Source organism: Cucumis sativus, chromosome 5, assembly GCF_000004075.3.
Source record: "Cucumis sativus cultivar 9930 chromosome 5, Cucumber_9930_V3, whole genome shotgun sequence".
NCBI lineage: Eukaryota > Viridiplantae > Streptophyta > Magnoliopsida > Cucurbitales > Cucurbitaceae > Cucumis > Cucumis sativus.
Window position 1 is genome coordinate 9,796,453 of NC_026659.2, and position 21,030 is coordinate 9,817,482.

A 21,030-nucleotide genomic window follows, 5' to 3' on the forward strand; every position below is an offset into this window, starting at 1 on the left:
CGTGGGTTTTTGTCTTCCTCTCGACAGCTCTATCTTTCAAATCTCAATCTTCATCTCGTTCTCCATAAGATTACAAGAAGCCCTTTCAATCCAAGTTTGATAATTTTTTATATATATATTTAATGGAGGACATATATTTTTGTTTGATATTTAATTGAATTAAACATGAATAAAATAAAAAATAAATCTAAAAAAATCAAGAAACAAGAAACGGTTATCAAACACATTTTCTGTTCCTATTTCTTTTTTCAAGAAACAAGAAACATAAACAATTATCAAACGCATTTTTGTTTCTTGATATAAAAAAGAAGAAACAAGAAACTAGGAACATAGAACAAGAAACAGGGAATAGGAACTTAACTCAAATGACATTATTTTCAATCAAATTCTCCACCTCAATTTGTACTGAAAGGTTATTGTTTTTAAAAAAACCATTTAACTCTATTAATATTAATAATTTTTAATTTAAAAATATTAAAATAAGAAAAGTCCACTAAAAAATATTATCTATTTGATTTTGATTTAAGGATATAAGTTATGACATATTTTACCTTTCAATGAGATTGATCATCGCAAGTGAGTTCTTGCAATACATTCAAGGATTTTCATCATCCCCAGAATTATATTCAATAAAGCATAGGGAGATACAAAGTTCAAAACAGTTACAAATATGCTAGAAATATGTCGTAATGTAAGAGCTCATAAACTAACAAAAAATACTAATATTTAAAGCTATAGTAGAAGCAGAATAATTTTTGAAGAGTTTGTCTTTAGTAGACCAAGAACCAGTGAGGTTGCATATATTCTTCAATAGATTAATGGATAAGTCTGTTGAAGAGTATATTGTTCATTTCCAACCAAGTTATCCAAGTGATGGCTATCAAAAGGTTAAAAATAATCAAACCCTCTTAGGACTTAACGTTTATAGTGTAAATGTGATTGCATAAAGCATTAAGGTTATCAACATTATTTTCCCATCCTGTGAGTTCCTTTGCTTTGCTCCAAAAAGTTTTGACAAAAGAGCAATGGATGAAGATGTAATATGTGGTCTCACTAGTATTTTTACATAGGATGCACCAATTTGGGTTGAGGCAAAGATTTTTTAGTGTGTGCTGAATCAACTCATTTGTAAAGATTCCTTGGTGGATAACAAACAATAGAAAAAATTTGCATTTTTTTAGAATCTTTGATTTCCATATGTTCATGAAATGAAATGTCTCATCTAAGGTAGGAGAAGAGGGGTAGAGACAAGGATGACAGATTGAGCAGATTGATCAGGGGCAACCAAAAGATTGTTATTCTGAAGGGGGCATGTTTGTAGTAATGTTACTCCACTGTGAAGATTCTCTCTCTTAGGGGCCTTCTGTTGTGTAAATTCCACCCACATTGTTCAAAATTCTACATGTCTCTGAGGGAGCCATTTTGCTGAGTGGAGAGAGCATATAATCTGGGAAAATATTTGTAAAGAGGACTAAAAGAACTCAGTTACTGTGCTAAAAACATAACATCCTACCATTAATTTTCTAGCCCAAGTGAGAGTTAAACCAGTCATCTTTGTATATGGATCTCCGTGGAGCATTGAGACTACTCTATTTAGCAATAGTGGACAAATCATCTAGAGAAGTAGTTGAATATTTAGCATCAATGATAGACCTCCTTAGAGCAACAGGTTCATTGTGGTACGTCCAAAGCCACTTAGTAAGTAAAGCAAAGTTTGTAGCAGAGATCGGAGAGATACCAAAGCCTCTAATGTCAAGAGAGATTGTAACCGTTGACCATTTGATCGAATTTAAATTGTTTTTGTGGTTGCTTGAAATGCAAATATTTTCGAAGTTGTCTCTCCAAAGAAAATTCTTCCAATACTTTTCGATGACTTTACATGTGTGTAATGGGGTTTTGAAAACAGATAGTTGCTAAATGGGGAGGCTAGATAGAAAGGACTTGATTAGAGTGGTTCTCCCACCTTTGGAAATGTAAGAGTATTTTCAGTTGCTCAATTTTTTCTGAACCTTCTCTATTATGTTGTCCGAAAAACCTTTGGAGCTTTCCATAGAGTTTCAAATAAAATTTTCAAACTTGTATGATAAATTTGTAGACTAATTACTATATCCAATAGGATTTTAGATTTTCAATTTTATATATAATATATCTTGATTTTTTTAAAAAATTGTTCAATGTCTTATAAATATTGTATCTAATAAATTTGTAAAGTAGTTTTATTAGATATGAAACTCAAATTTATATCTAACTAATCTATATATATAATAGAACAACTAATTATAAAGGAAGTGCTAAATATATATTTAGGATATGTTGGACTTTTATGTGAACAGAACAATTGATTTCAAATGGTTGAAAATTGACAAATATTTATGTGGTTTAAAATGATTTTTATATTGAGGGTATAATTGTAATTATGGCTCAATGACTTTGTTTTTGTAAATATTCACGTCTTCTTCTTAGGTCTTTTATTATAAAGAAAATAAAAGAAGGAGAGGGTGAGAGGGGAAGTCGATGCGAAAATACAGTAGATAGAGTTTTTTCTTGCAAACAAGAGATACAAAGACATTGGTTGTGTGTTTGCAACGACATCCGATGAGTTTAACGGAGAGGAAGACATTGACGGTGACGTTCAGTGACTATCATTCGACGTTCGATATTTTTTTATGGTTGCAGGCAACATGTTTCGAGTTATGGCATCTGACGTTGGCAACGTTTTTTACAGTGTGTTTCGAATGGTAGGCGGTTGATTTAGTCAAGGTCTTGAGATGTCAAAAGTGGATTTTAGCCGTGGCTATGGTCAGAGGAGGCAATTTCCAATGGGTTTTGTGTCTCGATATTAGAGGCAATAGTCGACACGTGGGTCTCTCAATATCTTGGTGTTTGGTTGACGGTAAAATTGTAGATTACATATTACTTTGTTGATAAGTGTAATTTGTACCTAGATATTACTCTTAATAAAATCTCTTCAAGCTAGTTCTCAAAGTGATTGATGGAACAACTATACGTCCATGGTATATAATGGACGGGCAAGATCTCGATTGTTGCAGGTCCGTTTAGGTAAACCCGATATCAAAGCCACCTAGGCTTGTATCTAAAGTGTGTCGAATAATTCCATTTTAGAGAGATATGTCGAGAGTTCATTCTAGTGGCAACTCTCTGTTTAAGCCTTTGGTTTAAACAAGCATTTAGTTGTTCTAATTAAACATAGAAAAAGCGAACTGAAACTTTGTTCCCTTTTTTTCCTGCAGGTGGCAATTGAGACGATTTATATTTCAGTTCAAGCTTTAATTTACTGTCTCCTTCTTTATAGCATGATTGGATTTGAGTGGAAGTTGGGAAAGTTTTTGCTGTTCTACTACTTGTTTCTGATGTGCTTCATATACTTCACCTTTTTTGGGATGATGGTTGTAGCGATGACTCCAAATCACCATATTGCATCTGTTTTTGTATTATTCTTCATCAGCCTCTGGAACTTGTTCGCTGGTTTTCTTATTCCTCGACCAGTATGTGACGTATCGAAAGATATTGTTAATTTGGGAGCATTTTAAACTCATAACATAACCTGAAACCAATATTTTTTCTTTTTGCAGCTAATTCCTATATGGTGGAGATGGTATTACTGGGCTTCTCATGTGGCTTGGACAATATATGGCCTTGTGGCTTCTCAAGTTGGGGACAAAGATGTTGAAATTGAGATACCTGGGTTTGGAAATGCAGCATTACGGATGGTCCTTAAGCAACGATTTGGGTACAACTACGACTTCATCCCGGCTGTGGTCGCAGCTCATGTCGTTTGGGTGTTGATCTTCTTCTTTGTTTTTGCATGTGGAATCAAATTTTTTAACTTCCAAAGGAGATAAAAGATTGTGTTGTAAGTCATTATAGTAGATGGTTGGGTCATGGATCAATTTACAAATGAGTGAAAGAAAGTGCTAAAAATGAGATTATCGTCTTACGTGCATGATAAATATTTACGCAGAAAGGTGTTTTAACCTTTATATGCATAATAAATGAAATGTGATCATTTATTTATTTTTTTTTTCTTGTAGAAGGTAAAATATGTTTCTTTTTTTCTTTTCTTTCGATGCAAAACAATTTATTAAATAGTTTAAATGTGAAATTACCTTAAATATAACCTTTTACTAAAATTGAAATTCTAACAATTAATTATAATGTTACGTTAGATAAATATGTTAAAATAATTTTTTTTATTAAAATGTTCTCTCTTAATATTAATCCATCTTTGTTGGGATTAAAATTACTAGAAACGTCGGAATGATAATTAAAGAAAAATTGCATCAAATGACAAAAATATTTAGAGAAAAACAGTTGATGACACTAACATTTAGCATATTGCAAATATGGAAATTTTTTTGATATCATAAGGTAATCTTAGGATTATTACTTTTAAATTTGTTGTTTTTGCAAATTTAAAAAATGGTGTGACAGAAATAAATGAAAAGAAATATAACTTTTTTTCTTTTTTACAAATTTAAATAATGTTGATAGACTCTATTATCATAATTTTTCTTTTGCTATTTTTGCAAAATGTCGTAAATGATGAGAGAGAAATATAGTTTTTTCATGCTAAGTTTAAGGAGATTTTCTATTCAAATATTCTCTTGGTAAAAAAAAAGCAAAATGTTTCTAAGGGACACTTAATCCACGCTAAAGCCTTGTAACGAAACTTTTAAAATTTGAAAATATTAATTAGATAATAAAAAAAATCAAATAATCATTCACATAAACCAACCAACCCAAATTCTAACGGACATCCACGCCAAAGCTCGAGTTCAATAAATGGAATTTCGACGAAGAGAAGTCTATGGACGCCTTTCTCCTCTTCTCTGTCGCCTAAAATGTCTCCGCTTCGAGATTTTTATCGTATCTGGAAAAGCGAAGAACTGCGACACTACCGATCTAAGAAGAAGAAGAACCCTACAGATGCTTACCGAAAGGAGCTTCGTAAGAAGGAATTGAAACGGGTATTTGTTTGACATTGTGTTCTTTGGTCTAATGCAGGAAATTTACACCAAGTGGTAACATAACTTATGTAAATGCTTGAAGGAGGGAGAGACCACGTTTACCACTTGGGAAAAACACTTTAGAAGATTTTTTTTCTTTCTTTGGTACTTTGTTTTGACAAAAAAAAAAACTTTCTATCTCTCTCTATTTTTCTTTTAATTTTTAAAGAAAAACTCTCAACTCCTTGTAATCTTCAATGGTGATTTACAGCAAAAAGAATAAAAAATTATATGCAGTTACGGATATGAAAAAGAAGAAGAAAATAACTCGAGGATGAACGTAGTCCGACAAACTATGACCTACGTCTACAAGAACGATGCGTTTCTATTGCTTGAAGTTATACAAGTATAAGTGATTCTTTGTTTTTCTTTTAATTTTTTAAAAAAACCTCTCATCCTCTTTTAAATCCCTTTTTATGAGAATGTCAATCAAATAGCACATACCAAATACTTATCAGTGGTTGTGACGAATTCTTTATCATATCTCATCTTCCTCAATTCAATTAGAAAATAAATACATCATTTTTAACTAAACACAAAATATAAGAACTATACATTTTCATCATCTTATAAAGCTTATGAATCACATAAGACATCAACACCAAAGTTTAATAATTAAACTTTATCTTTTGCACAATGGTAAGTTGTGTAAGAAATTTTAAAAACGGAAGTGTTCTATAAAAACAGCACTGCAGATTATAAAGTATTTATATTGTATATAATATATATGTGCATATATAACATATATAACGTATATAATTTATATATTTATTAAATTTTCAACTTTAGTGGTTTATTCCTATAATTAATATGTATGAATGGTTCTCTTTATTACTATTACGTTGATAGTGAAAGCTCACGAAAATTATTTATTACGATTAGTTTGGTCGACATAAACATTTAAAGTAATTTAGAATCATCAACCTACAATTAAAACTTAACTAGAAAATTTAATTTAATTAAGAGTTCTAACATTCGAAGCGAAACATTGAAAGAAAGGTAACTGAGGTATGGCAGTCTTGACATCAGATTTTTGCTTAAGCATGAAGACCCATGTGAAACGAGTAGCATCATCTACTTTAGTAAGAAAATAGGAGTACCCAGGATGCGTTGCAATAGACGTGGGACCCCATATATCAATACGAATAAGATCAAAGGCATTAGAAGACAAGTGATTATTGGAATGGAAAGAAAGTTTTATTTGCTTTGCTAAAGGACATGTAGTACAGTGATGGTAACTAAGAAATTTTAGTTGCATCAAGTCTCGTAAAGACTTTAAAGTGTCAAGAGAAGGGGATCCAAGTCTTTGATGCCATAAGAAACTATTGTCATTAGTAACAATACAAACTGAAGGGTGTACAGTGGAGGAATTATCTAACTTGAACACATAAAGTCCACACAATAGTTCAACACTACCAATCTTCTTCAAAGTGCACTTGTCCTAAATCACACAACAGTTAGTGGAGAAATTAACAGTGGTTGATAGGTCTTTTGTCAGTGCACTCATTGATATGAGATTGAATGAAAATTTAGGTACATATAATACATTCTTCAACTCTATGAACTCAGATAATCTGATGCTGCCAGCAGTTTTTACTTCAAATATTTGTTTATTCGGCAATCGAATGGTTGTTGAACATGCTTCAATAGATTTAAAAACAAATCTGCAACAACAAATATGAGTAGATGCTCTAGAGTCGATTATCCATAGAGGAAGAGAGCAAGTAGTACCTGTTATATGTGAGTTGGTTGCTTGAGTAGAAGCATTGATCTGAGCTTGAAGTTAATTAAGGATATTTTGGCACTACATCAAGGCTTCTGTGGTATTAGTTGCATTCACCAACTGATTTGGTTGTGTAATGGTTTGAGTTGTGTTTTCATCATTTGGAGCCACCACCGAATTAGTCACAGCATAAGTTCGTTGTTATTTGGTTTTATATCCAGGAGGATAACCATGAAGTTTGTATTATTTGTCCACTATATGTCCAGGTATGTTATAATGTGTGCACACTCTGTCCTTCCTTTGTTGATTTTAGGTGGATTTGAAGCTATTGCAAAAGCCATTGATGAACTTGCAGAAGAAAAAGATCCAATTGATCCTTGTTCTTCTTGAAGAAGAAGAGAGAACACTCGACTTATTGAAGGAAGGGGCTCCTTGAGAAGGAGTTGTGCTCGGGCTTGAGAAAACTTCTCATTCAATCCCATAAGAAAATCCATAAGGTATTCAATCTGAAAGAATTTCCCCATTTCTTTTACACCATCTCAATTACAAGTTCCACAAGTACAAGCTGGTCTGTAAGTGTTCAGCTCATCAATAAGCGTTTTGAATTTAGTAAAATATATGCCAATGAAATCTTGATTTTGTGCCAAAGTCGCAAGAGATCGCTTCAACTGGAATATTCTTGGTGCATTTTTCTTCTGAAATCTTTATTTGAGATCAATCCAGATGACTCTTGCTGAATCCGAGAACAAAATGCTTGCCGAGATTGGTTTTGAAACAAAGTTCAGTATCCAAGAAATAACTATATTGTTATTTCTAATCCAAGCCGGAAGAAGATCGCCGGTTGGTCGGGTAATGGTTCCATCGATGAAAGCAATTTTGTTCTTCACTGAAAGACCAATGGTCATTGCTCGGCTCCAAGAAACATAATTATCTTTCATCAACTGTTCTGTGACTAAGACCAGATTTGTGTTGTCGTTGTGATGAAGAAAGTTAGGATAGAAATAACCTTGACTTTGATCTGAAGTGTTCTGAGCAGAGGTATCGATTTGACTGGAACGTGGGTTTTCTTGATTTTTCAGCAAGTTGTGTGAGGGACTTACCGTGGGGTTGTCATCATGATAGTGAAATTCAGCGAAAGTGAAGAAGGAATTTTGGGAGGAAAAAATCTTGCTCTGATACCATATCAAACAAGTCTTTTGTATAATACTTTCACTCAAATTTTATTTATAAAGGTGAAACAGTATTTATAGTGATATATACAAGGAAGGCTACTGATAAGAGTGTAACATAAAATAACATAAAGTGAAACTAAAAGAAACTAACTGATGCTAACCATTTTAATAGTATTTGTTGTATAACAGTCTAATATACTACTATGTTTTTCCATAAGAGTTTTCAGGAATTCCGCCTCACAAAGAAGTTTTGCTATTAAGCTGGAATCAGGCACTGGTCTCATATCAAGAGCTCCTCACATAATGGCTCCAGTTGAGTTGAAGAAGCTGAAGGTCAACTTGTAGAAATTGTTGGACAAGGACTTTATTCGATCTAGTATGTCACCTTGGAGAGCACCAATATTATTTGTGAAGAAGAAAGATGGGTTGATGCGTCTTTGCATTAATTCTAGAGAGCTCAATAAGGTGACAGTCAAGAACATATATTTGTTGTCCGATATTGATGACTTGTTTGATCAACTGCAGGGAGTCACTATGTTCTCTAAAATCGATTTATGATCAAGATATCACTAGTTAAAAATTAGAGACAGTGATATTTTCAAGACCACCTTTCGTTCCAAGTATGGACATTACAAGTTTATTGTGATGTCCTTTGGCTTGACAAATGCTCCTGCTGTATTTATCGATTTGATGACAGGGTGTTTGAAGAATTCTTACACTTTTATGATAGTTTTTATTGATGACATCTTGGTTTACTATAAGACAGAGGCTGAGCATGAAGCGCATTTGCATTGGATGTTAGAGACTCTTTGAGCTAATAGGCTATATGCCAAGTTTCTAAGTGTGAGTTTTGGCTGAAGCACGTGTCGTTCCTTGGCCATGTAGTATCCAGTGAGGGAGTTTCTGTGGATCCAATCAAAGATCGAAGCTGTTATCAATTAGCCTCGACATTCTAGAGCCAATGACGTTCAAAGTTTTCTGGGGTTAGCAGGTTATTGTAGGAGATTCGTGGAAGGATTCTCTCATTTATCTAGTCCTTTGACTCAGTTGATCAGGAAGGGGACTCCTTTTGTTTGGAGCCCAACATCTGATACTGATTTCTAGGATCTTAAGCAAAAACTTGTTACTGCACCAGTTCCTTCAGTGCCATATGGATCTGGAAGTTATGTGATTTACAATGATGCTTCTAAGAAATGATTGGGTTGTGTATTGAAGCAGCAAGGTAAGGTGGTTGCTTATGCCTCTCGTCAATTGAAGAGTCATGAGCAAAACTATCGTACCCATGATTTAGAGTTGGCAGTAATAGTTTTTGCACTCAAGATCTGGAGCCATTATTTATATGGTGAGAAGATTCAGATCTTCACTGACTATAAGAGTTTGAAATACTTCTTCACTCAGAAGGAGTTAAATATGAGGTAGCGCAGATGGCTGGAGTTAGTAAAGGACTATGACTGTGAGATTTTATACCACCTAAGAAAGGAAAATGTGGTAGCTGATGCTCTTAGTAGGAAGATATCACATTTTGCAGCACTCATTACCAGTCGGGTTCCTTTCCACAAAAATACTTGAGAGAGTTAGATTGAAGTTTTAGTGGGAGAGGTCACCTCACAATTAGCTCAGTTGTCAGTACAGCCCACTTTGAGGGAGGGAATTATGATTGTTCAGATCACTGATCCTTATTTGGTTGATAAACGCCGCTTAACAGAAGCAGGGCAAGTTGAGGAGTTCTCTATATCCTATGATGATCGACTTATATTTAAAGACGGTTATGTATGCCAGCAGACAATGCAGTTAGGACAGAGTTATTGGCTGAGGCCCATAGTTCTCCATTTTCTATGCATCTAGATAGTACAAGCATGTATACGGATTTGAAGCAAGTATACTGATGGAGAAATATGAAGAGAGAAGTGGCAGACTTTGTCAGTAAGTGTCTGGTGTGTTGGCAAGTGAAGGCATCAAGACAGAAGCCATCAAGTTTCTTTCAACCTTTGAGTGTGTTAGAGTGGAAATGAGAGAATGTGTCTATGGACTTCATTTCAGGACTGCCTAAGACGTGAAGGGTTATACAGTGATTTGGGTTATTGTTGACAGGCTCGGCACATTTCATCCTAGTGAAGTCCACTTATACTGCCAGTAAGTGGACACAATTGTATATGACCAAGATAGTGACACTACATGGAGTGCTCGTGTCGATAATTTCTGATAAAGATGCTCGTTTTACTTTCAAGTTCTCGAAATGACTTCAAGCTACCATGGGCACGAGATTGGACTTCATTACAACTTTTCACTCTCACACTGATTGTCAAACAGAGTGTTTGAACCAAATTTTAGAGGATATGTTGCGAGTTTGTTTGCTAGAGTTTTCAAAGAGTTAAAACTCCCACTTGGATTTGATGGAGTTCGCTTATAATAACAGCTATCAGGCTATTGTTGGTATTGACCGTTTGAAGCTCTGTATGGTAAGTGTTGTAGATCCCCTGTTTGTGGGGTGAGGTTAGTGAACATAGGATGTTAGGTCCCGAGCTAGTTCAGACCATCAATGAGACCCTACATGAGATTAGAGCCTGCATGTTGACATCATAGAGCAGACAGAAGAAATACGTTAATGAACGATGTAGAGATCTTGAGTTTGATGTAGGAGACATGGTTTTTCTGAATGTACCACCTATGGCGGGTGTTTTGAGGTTTGAGAATAAGAGATAGCTAAGTCCACGTTTTGTAGGGCCATTTGAGATTCTTGAGAGGATTGGCCTCGTAGCTTATCGTTTGGCATTGCCTTCGTCATTGTCTACAGTTCATGATGTATTCCATGTCTCAATGCTGAGGAAATATGTAGTAGATTCGACACACACTAGAAGAAAAACCCTCTACTATGACATTTATTTATATCACAAAATAGAGGGAGGAAAAAAAAATGTCACGAAAGGGAAAAAAATGCATTTTTGGTGGGAAAAGACGAAAATTTTCGGAAAATATTTTTCGCGACAGTTATTTGATGTCATAAAATAGAAATAAAATAATATATTTAATATAAAAAAAATAATAACTTTTTTAGGGATTTTTAACTTATTCCCTTCTCCCCCTTTCTTTCGTCTTTCTCCCCTTTTGCCTCCCCTTTCTGCTTTCTCCCCTTTCGCCTCCCCTTTCAGATTTCTTCCCTTTCGCCTCCCAATCTCCGAACTCCTTGAACTCCGTTCTCCAGACGATGACGAGGTCCATCATCGGCACTGCCCCCTCGTGGCCATCTCCCCACTCCAACGCCGCTTGTACCTCTTCTACTACACGACGAACGGGCTACGACCACTCTTTGGAGTCTACCATTGAAGCCTCCAAATCTCGCCTTTCTCAGATTCGTTCCACCTCTTATCCTCATTTCCAAAAGGCAATTGTAATTTCTTCATCCCTTATTATTACTATTGTTTTTTTCTTACCTCTTCTTTTGTTCTTTGTTTAGTTTCCAATTAAGGATGAATGTTAGTTTAGGTCTCTAAGAGAAAGGGTCGAAAGGTTTTGAATCGTTACTCTCTGTACTTTTCTTTGAGTAAGTCATCCTAAAAAAGATAGTTTTATAGCATTTGAATAAAGCTTTAGGCTATTTGCTAGATTGCAAAGTGGTTTCTGGACACAAAATCTCATGGTCGAAATTTCAGAAGAATCGAGTTCTTGCTCCTGCTGATTTTTTCAATTAAACTTGAAACTCAATTCTCAACATTGCATCTAAGATATGTTCTTCACAAATTTTTCTATTTATTCCTTAATTTTTCTAGATTTCTGGCTGCCACTAAGTAAATGAATATTCTTTCTTTTGTGTTGCCCACCAATTGTTTGATGAAATGCCCATGGGAGGAAATCTTGATTATTGAATGTACATAGGAGGAAATCATTTTAGAATGTTATTATAGTGGAATCCTGGTGAACTAGATTTTATTTTAATGGTTCTAATTTTATTAGTTAACTTTCTTTTGAGGTAGGGGATAAGACCATTTGAATAAAATTTTGATTAGTTAAAACATAATCATAATTCTTTATGATTAGTTATCATGTTTTTGCTTGGAGAATATTGACTTTTTGTTCATACATAAATCATGTTTTTAATGATGGTGACAGTTCCTTCCCATTTCCCTACTCCCTCTCTCTAGTGTGTGTGTTTGCTTTGATCAATTAATGCGGTACATATCTGGTGGTATTTTATTTAGGTTTGTGATTTTGGACTTTCACGCTTGAAGTCCTTTATCAAACTCCTTTTAAAGGTAAAGTTTGTTGTAAACTCTTTTGAAAAACTTGTTTTAATTAATTAAATTTATGTTTTAAACTTTGAATTTCTCCCTATTATATATGTATATATGCTTGTAAATTTAATTTAATTAGATTGATCGAACAAGATTTAAAGACGTATAATTGGATATTTTGACCTTTTTAACGGTCATTTGTTCTTCATAGGTGAGTAAATAATTGTTAATTCCCCTCTATTGTGAAACTCATTTTATGTTATAAACAAATTTAGATGCTAAATCATTTGAGTTGATAGTGATTATAATATAATATATAATTCTAATTACAATATTGTTGTTGTTTGATTATTTTGTACATATATGGTGTGATACTTCAAATCCTAATTTATTTTGATCTTGTTATATATATACTCCTCTAATTCAAAAGTTAGATCAATATATGTATATATATGTGTTATGTATTAAAAATGTTAAAAACACGACACTTCTTTTGTCTAAACTTTAGCTTTCTTTATAACTAACTATTCATTCTTTTTTGGGAATATTTTGGAAAATATGGGAAATTACATATTACTGCATGGTTGATGGGCTTCAAAGCTGTACAAACCAAGGTGTAAAGTAGAAACACTCTAGTCCTACCAAATTTATAGCACGTAGTTCTTCTGTCTTCCTTTCTTTCTTATATAAGCGACTTTTTTTTAGTTGTGCTTATTTTTGTCTAAACAATTTTGGTGAAAAGAATAAAAAGAATAATAGAGAAGAAGACAATGCAACTCATTCAGGTGGATTGTGATTTAGAAGATATATGTCGTGTATGAGTGTTCTATCTCTTTTATGCGTTGTTGATTAATTAATTATTCTGGCCACATTTTCAGTTAGTTAGCTTTAGATCTGTCTCTTTCCAATAGAATGGAAAAGATCCATTTGTAAAAGGTTAGATTCACAGATTTAACATAATTCTTTTCAATTGAGATCCTCTTTATGGTTCTCCCCCAACATGGATCACTTAGCGGTGTCAAGCATTGTTCCTGGTGATTCATTACCTAATATATTTTTCCCAAAGATGCATGTCAAGAGCCAGATTTTTTGTTAGTATTATTTTATGATCCCAATAGTCTCTCTCTTGAGAAATGAGAATATTGATCTGGAAGTATAAATTCTAATTGCCCATAGTATAGATCCCAATGTATATCACTTTTATCGAGACTAGATGTTGTCTTCCTATTACCACTATTTATGAAACTGATATGACAATGAAAGTTCTAATGGACCAGTTGAGACATAGGATATAAATGATGCAACTTTATAGATCACAGAGAAAAATTATTTCATCTTATAAGTTATATTAAGTTGAAGGTAGTGGCTCTCTTATCTTAACCTTTTTTAGCAAAGGAAAAAAGGAAAGAAAAACCCAAATCAATATCATCAACCATGAACCCCATAAAGTCATTTTACGTACACTGAAAAAGTTGCATTCAAAATGGCTTGGGTCTAAGTTGAAGATATTACAAAGAGCAATTTCTAAATTGGCAATATGGTCGTAATGCAGCCACAAGCGAGTTGGAATATGCATTTGTTGAGGTACTTTTTTTAGATTATTTTTTATTCTTGTTCTTTTATTCTTTCTAGTACTTCGGCAAAATGCTCTTTATTGTTTTGCAGTGCAAAAACTTAATTGCTGACGTTGGGGATATGATGAGCGTCCAAGTGATTGTTGAAGGATCAATGAATAGTTCGAACCCCTACTTCTCAAGCTCTTGGCGGGGGACTTCGCTGTAAGTGTTCTTCTAGTAAACAACCACAACACAAATCATGATTCATGATTGCCACTTTTACACTTTTTCATGGAAGAATATGATGTTCTTATTATAGATGGAACTATTGTATAATGGAATGCCCAATAACAAGACCTCTACATTTATATCTATGTTATCTCTCTCTCTCTTTTTGTTCTTTTTATCCCGATGATGTATTCTTAAATTTTATCTTTCATTGACAACATATGTCTTGTGTCAGGGTGGTTTCATTCTGGATATGGGCGTACACTTCATTGCTGGATTACGGATGGTAACTGCCTTTGAAACTTTTTTCCTGTGAGAAAAATATTTGAGTTATATCCTAATGGCTATCACTTGCCCACTGATTAACCATTGCTGTTTCTGCTCTTCTTTAAGTCCAAAATGTTTATAATCTCAAAATTGACAAAACCTATAAAACCAGTACAAGTCTGAAGTACATAAGATGAGGTGGTGATGAATTACAAGCGTGACTGTCGCAAAGGCTCTGATTTGTGGAAGAAAAAAAAATCACCTTTAGTCATGCATGGCATTTATGTTCCCTCTCCGATGGCACCATCCTTGATATGACATTTTTAATTTGGAAATGCTAGTTTCTTGTATTTGTAAACAACTTGTTGGATGTGAGGTGGTATCAGTTTCAGCGACTACCTCCTATGTGGATAAGTCTTTACCTCCGCCAGATAACATATCCTCGCTCTTGTAAGTTTCAATTGCTTACTGCTAATTAATGAGTCACCAACAAGTTTGAAAACCTAGAAATTAAGAATGATGACATTTTCCCCTCCTTTAGCCAACTGGAGAATGGATGTTCTGGTGTTTTCGTAATGGCATTTCTACTTGATTTACATCGTAAGCAGTTTTCTTTTTTCCAGGTTAATCTTGTAAGAACTAAAGAAAACTTACCAATATCCGTTTTGCTTGCAAAGATGAAAATGTGAAGCTATCTCCACCTCGACTTGTATGTTATTTCTACATTGAGTTCCAATTGTATATATTTTAGTGTTATTGTGAATTCGGTATCCAAGATGTAGAATTCAGCTCTAGAACGTCAGGACACGAGTAGGCTGAAAAACTTTATTAGCTTTTCCTAAGTATGATTACTCACAATAACATCTAATTTTAAACTTAAATGCAGAGATGAGTCTTGAAGAAGGTGATAAGATATGTTGCATCTAATGAACTTATTAAGGTAGTTTATGCTTTATTCATTCAAATTGTCTTTTCCATCTTCATTTTCTTTGGAAATTCTTGCCAATGTACTCAACTCGTAATATTATGATGCAAAAACTATACACTTAATTATTGCATTGTGCCAAGACCATATTGAAGAAAAAAAATGCAGCAAAATAGAAAGGAAAAGAAATTTCAAGAGGTAACTTATGCAAGCTCATTTGGGACTTCCATGTCCATGAAATTACAACATTAGGTAGATGTCATTTATCTTGTTTGTTAATTTCCAATTTCTTTTCTTGGGGTTTGTAGGCTACTTTGGTTGATTCCTTTCTAGCAGATCTTGATGAACTCTCTGATGAAGACAAGTTTCGGGTTTGTAACGGCGTTTTACTTATCCATGTAAATGAAGTAATAATTTTGTTGGTTGTATGTAAGTAAAGTCTTTAATTTGTTTGATTTAGTTTAGTGGCTTTAATTTGTTTTGTTAATTTGATGGCTTTAATGGTTGTAATGTTTTGCTTATTTCTTTTAGCCTCTCACTTTTAAAAAATTGTTTGTTTCATTTCCACCACTCAAGTCAGGTAAATGGATTGAGTTAAGTTACAAGACTCTGCACGAATTTCTCATAATACTTAGTTATCCAGATACAAAATTTAGGATACCTATATAATAGTGTACTTCAAGAAGCTAATGAAGCATTTAATTATTTATGTCTCTTTAGGAGTCTCACATGTAACTTAAGAATTGAGTAATTAGTCAGTTGACTTCCTTACTTGTTGATGATGCAAAAACTATATACAACTTTTTCTTCTATTCCTTTCAATTTGTACTGAACAAATGGAGAATCTTACAAGGGTATTCTTTGTCACGTGCCACATAGGATAATGTTGGGCACTTCACTCCAGTAACAAGCTCTAGCCCTAAATTGTTGCAAGCCAGCAATGAATGGTACATTGATATATGTATGTTTTGACACGAACTCCTTCAGTTGCTCAATCATCTGCATTCCACAAACTGGTATATATTCTCCTTCATTGCTTGTTAAGAAAAGCTATTCCTTGATTATCGTAGTTGCGCAAAACTCTGATTGAAGTGCAATTTGGCTAACTGCATTTCAGGCCTTTTTTTTTGTCATGAACCTGAGTACTTGCTATAATCTTACTCTCTATATTAATAATCTGAGAGAATTTGTGCATAATTATTCATAGTTCATCTTTATTTGTGATGATTGCCTAATACAAACTCTTGAACTTTGAGGACTAGGAATTGTCTTAGCTTTTTTGTTGTAAGGACTAGGAATAAGGATATATTTGTGATATTGGCTTTCCATTTTTCACTCTTTGATGATTTGTCTTAATCAATTTTAGTGGTTATATATACTAAAACAAACTATTGAATTGCAATGATAAGTAATGCTCAATGTTGAAATTTTCTATAAGAGTTGTACTCTCTTGTCCTATCATGGATGCTTATATTCATGTTGTCTTTGTAGGTTCAATTGGAGTCGACAACTTCATGAGTTTTCTTTCAAAGAACATTTCCAGAGACGAACATTCTCGGTTGGTCGTTTATGCTTCTGCACAAAATCTTGTTAGATGTATTCTAATGCTACTTAAAATATTTTTTGATTAAGGGCTAGGATTCCGTACATGTGAATTGTTGAAACTTGTATGGAGATGTACAAATATTATACATTGTATTATAGTGTATATATTAAAGTGTTGGCTATTTTTTTCTACATGGGTGTCAATATTATAAATTCAAAATTGTCATTCTCAACTACATTATTGTCATTCAAATGGTTCGTGTAATGGTGGAGCGGCAAGGACAACAGGAAAAAACAATAGTAAATTGAGAAATGTCCAACAGGAAATAAATGACGTAATAAATGAATTTGTGACAGTTATTACTTATAAATTGGAGAACGATGACAGTTATTTAACAAAATAAATTGTCACAGTTGCCCTATATGTGACAGGAATAAAATGTCGTCAATAGATAAACAATGACAATTTTTTTTTTTAAATGAACTGTCACGATTGCAATATATTTGACTACAAAAAAATGTCGTCAATGGCAAAGTAATGACATTTTTTTAAAAAAAAAAAACTGTTGCGAATAACATATTCATGACAATTAAAAAATGTCACAATAAATGAATTCGCGACATTTATTTAACCGTCGTTAATACACAAATGATGATAGTTATTTGTTGTCATAAAATAAAATATGACAGTTATTTGAAGTCGTTGAATGTTGATTAACGACATTTATTTCATGTCATAAAATAACCTATTGCGACAGTTTTTAAAAATTATCGTCGAAGGACTTTCCATGACTCCCGCTTCTATGACTGAAAATAACTGTCGTGAAATTTGTTTACGACAGTAAATAACTGTCGCCGTAGACCACTTTTCTACTAGTGACATATAGTTGATTATGAGCCATTGCAAATTAATGAGAACTTGAGCTATGAAGAGCAACCAGTTGAGATTTTGGCAAAGGAAGTCAAACGACTCCGTAACAGAGGAATTGCATTGGTTAAAGTTCTGTGACGAAACCCCGAGGTTGAAGAAGCTACTTGGGAGAGATAGGACGACATGAAAGCTCATCATCTCGAGTTATTCAAATATGAGAACTTTCGTGGATGAAAGTTTCTCAAATGAGGGAAGATTGTAACACCCCAAAAATTAAGGTAATTTTAATTTTTGTTATGTTGAAATTTGGGTGTTATTTGAGAATTGTTTGAATTTGTGGAAATTAAGATTAATTAAGTATTTATAGGAAGGATATTTAATTAATTATTGGTATTGGAATTTTTGGTATTGTTACATTGGATTTGTTAAAGAATGAATGATTTTTGTGAGATTGAAAGATATTGGTGAATTATATTTGTGTATTTAAGTAGCTTATATAATATTTATAATAATTATATTTATTGGAAAAAAATATAGGGTAATTGTAATTGATGGCTATTTTAGGAATAATAACTACAAATATAGCAACATTTTAAGAAAATTGCAAATATAGCAAAACTATCGCGGATAGACTTGTATCGCTGATAGATTCGTATGGTCTATTAGTGATGGACTTCTATCATTGATAGAATTTGACAAAATTTGCTATATTTACAATTTTTTTAAATGTTGCTATATACTTAATTATTTTGAATCTAATTGCTAAATTTGCAACTATCCAAAAAATATAATTATTTAGTATTATTTTGGGAAGATAAAAAGATAGTTGATTTGATGGATAATTAATGGAGGAAAGAGAAAAGATATAGGTTATTTGAAAAAGGAAATGGAAATAAAATTAATAATAATAATATTTATTATTATTATTGTATTTAAATGGATCTTAGTAAGCGTGTCCTTACTACTATTCATCTCTGCAATATTTTATAAATTATTTTTTGTACACAATTTACTTATATTTTATAAATAAATATTTGAAGCATTGGGTCATTACATTTGTTTTAGTGGTAATGACCTCAGCTTAGTATAAATAGTTGGGTCGTTACATTTGGATTTAAGGAGATTTGCATTTTGGTCAAGAGAGACGTGAAGGTCATTTCTTGATTTAAATATGAGTAAGGTGCATTCCAAGTGGGCATTAGGACTCATCTTTTGGAATTTGATTATGAAATGTTGAGGTAAGAACATTAAGTCATTTTAGAGAAACTTTGTAGAAGGAAGTTTTGTGAAAAGAGATGAATTTTAAATTATGATATTTCAAAGTTGGATCATGTATTATGGACAAAAATTGAAGTTATGGTTTGTAGGTCAATGTCATGCATGCTAGGCGATATGGGCTTGGTGTTTTGGTCATAGAGGCATGTGCTCAGGCTTCGTGCATGACTTGCGAAAATAGGTTAATAGGCAGTAAGCAGGGCACACAGAACCACACAGACAAGCATATGCGGTGGTCACTGATGTGCGGCCATGTGTGCACGTTGGCCCTTATTTCGAGGCTTGCACATCGTGTACGCCCCTCATTATGAGGTTAGCATGAGACAAAGCCGGCCCTGGGCCATGCGCGCGCTATCATATCCCGATCTAGATTTTCTTCTCTGACCTAGATTGTGGCATGATAAAACACTATTAAAACAACATTTTCGAACTTCAACTTCTACAAACCACATATTAAGAAATTCTACGAAAAATTCGACAGCATCTCCCATAAAATTTGGGGTAGTCAAACCTGAAAATGGTAGAATTTTTCGCTTCTATATGCATATATACAATCTTCATATTCAACAACACCTCAAGTGTGTCTCACCACATACTAATCCATTCCAGAGAGTTTCAAGCAAATTTTATAACCAAACTAGATAATTAGTTATCAAAGAATTACAGTCCCCTAATAAATCTCTCAAAACACGTATCCATAACATAAATCTCGCTACTTCTAACTACTTCGTGAAGTAATACAAAACTTAAGTATATACATACGAAAATGATAAACTACAAATGGTGAGGAAAAGTTCAATAGAAGCCTGAACCTTGACAACTACCTAAAGGGAGAAAAACATTGAAAATGTGAGCTAAAACTCAGTGAGTGACAACCTTTTAAAAATAAAACTTCGTAAAACATACTAAAACAATGTGTCTAAATGTATCGATAATGAAGCAGTAATTAAAATGTCATCATTACATCATACTATAAACCACGAGTCAAGTTAACAAACATGTACCCAATCCAACCATGACAAGGCGACTAAATATACGACCTAGAATAGCTCACACATGATCAAAGAATCATGCAGCCAAAACTAGCTCACACATATTTAGTACCTTCTATGATAGCAACCTCCTTCGATCAGATTATGGTAGAATACTAAATACACAACCCAAAATAGCTCACACGTGATGCATACCCACAAGAAAACACGCGACCAAATGGAGCTCACCGCATACTTAGCATCTACCACAATAACAACCTCCATATCCGCTCCTATATGCACACAGAGCCACTCACTATAGGATAAGTTAGGCTCAAAGCCAAAACACAATCCACCATCCATGTCCTCACCTAGGCTCAGGTTCTCGGATCTCCAATCATGGCCTCTTTCAACCTCAAAATCTTCTAACGACCATAGGTGGTGCTACAGAAACACATTCATGTAGCCTTTAGGGAAATCACCAACTTTCTTTCATAAAAATCACATGTTTCATGTTTAAAAGCCAAACATGGTCAGAAAACTCATTTTCATAAAGTAGTTTTAGTCCTTAGTCATTAACACGTACTTTTAGAATAACATTTTTATAAAAATTCGAACCATACACATTCTTAAAATCATCATGAGTAAACACATTGTTAAAACATAAATGAACGTTGTCATGAAAATGTTAAGTCATAGTAGTTTCTAATCGATATTATAAAACAACATGTATAAATACAAAGAAAACTTGAAAGTGAGTCACTCACCATCAGTGGCTCAATCCCTCAGAATTATACGCTTTCTCCATTTCAATTTGGCCTAAATATAGATTAAGGACTCTTAGTTATCTTCACTTAGCAAGACAACATAACAATCTCTAAAAACACTTTATTATGAGCATTCAAACTATTTTACATTTCTAGAGCATTACATTATCAAATCTCCTTGGACTAGACTAAAAATCCACTTCCAAACCTTTAAACCTAAAATTTAGATCCTTAGTAAAATGGATGTCCAAACTTAAGTCCAACTCATTGGGTCTTTCATTTCAATACGCTATTATACCCAATATCCATACCTTGGAGATTTAGATTCATTAATAATCTAAATATAAATCTAATGAGTCAAATACTTAGGAACTTATCCAAACTTGTCTTAAACAATCTTAATTAGTCTTGTCTTTCAAAAATAACTTAACATGACGCACAAACTATGACGCTCGTAAATTCTACACTTAACAA

General features: G+C 33.4%; 1 protein-coding gene across 1 annotated transcript; it reads left to right on the forward strand.

Moving 5' to 3' along the window:
- The first annotated feature begins 1,560 nt into the window (after positions 1-1,560).
- LOC101219637 (ABC transporter G family member 34) lies at positions 1,561-3,863 on the forward strand. The gene is made up of 4 exons (XM_011657892.1): positions 1,561-1,669; positions 2,677-2,738; positions 3,252-3,506; positions 3,594-3,863. Exons 1-4 carry the CDS (start codon positions 1,561-1,563, stop codon positions 3,861-3,863), a joined length of 696 nt encoding a protein of 231 aa, XP_011656194.1.
- The last annotated feature ends 17,167 nt before the right edge of the window (positions 3,864-21,030 follow it).

Excerpts from the sequence above, each read along its gene's own strand:
- LOC101219637 (XM_011657892.1), top strand. The coding sequence starts at position 1,561 with ATGGATCTCCGTGGAGCATTGAGACTACTCTATTTAGCAATAGTGGAC. Across the intron at positions 1,670-2,676 it reads AGACCTCCTTAGAGCAACAG|GCAACATGTTTCGAGTTATG; the intron begins GTTCATTGTGGT and ends TTATGGTTGCAG. Across the intron at positions 3,507-3,593 it reads GTTTTCTTATTCCTCGACCA|CTAATTCCTATATGGTGGAG; the intron begins GTATGTGACGTA and ends TTCTTTTTGCAG.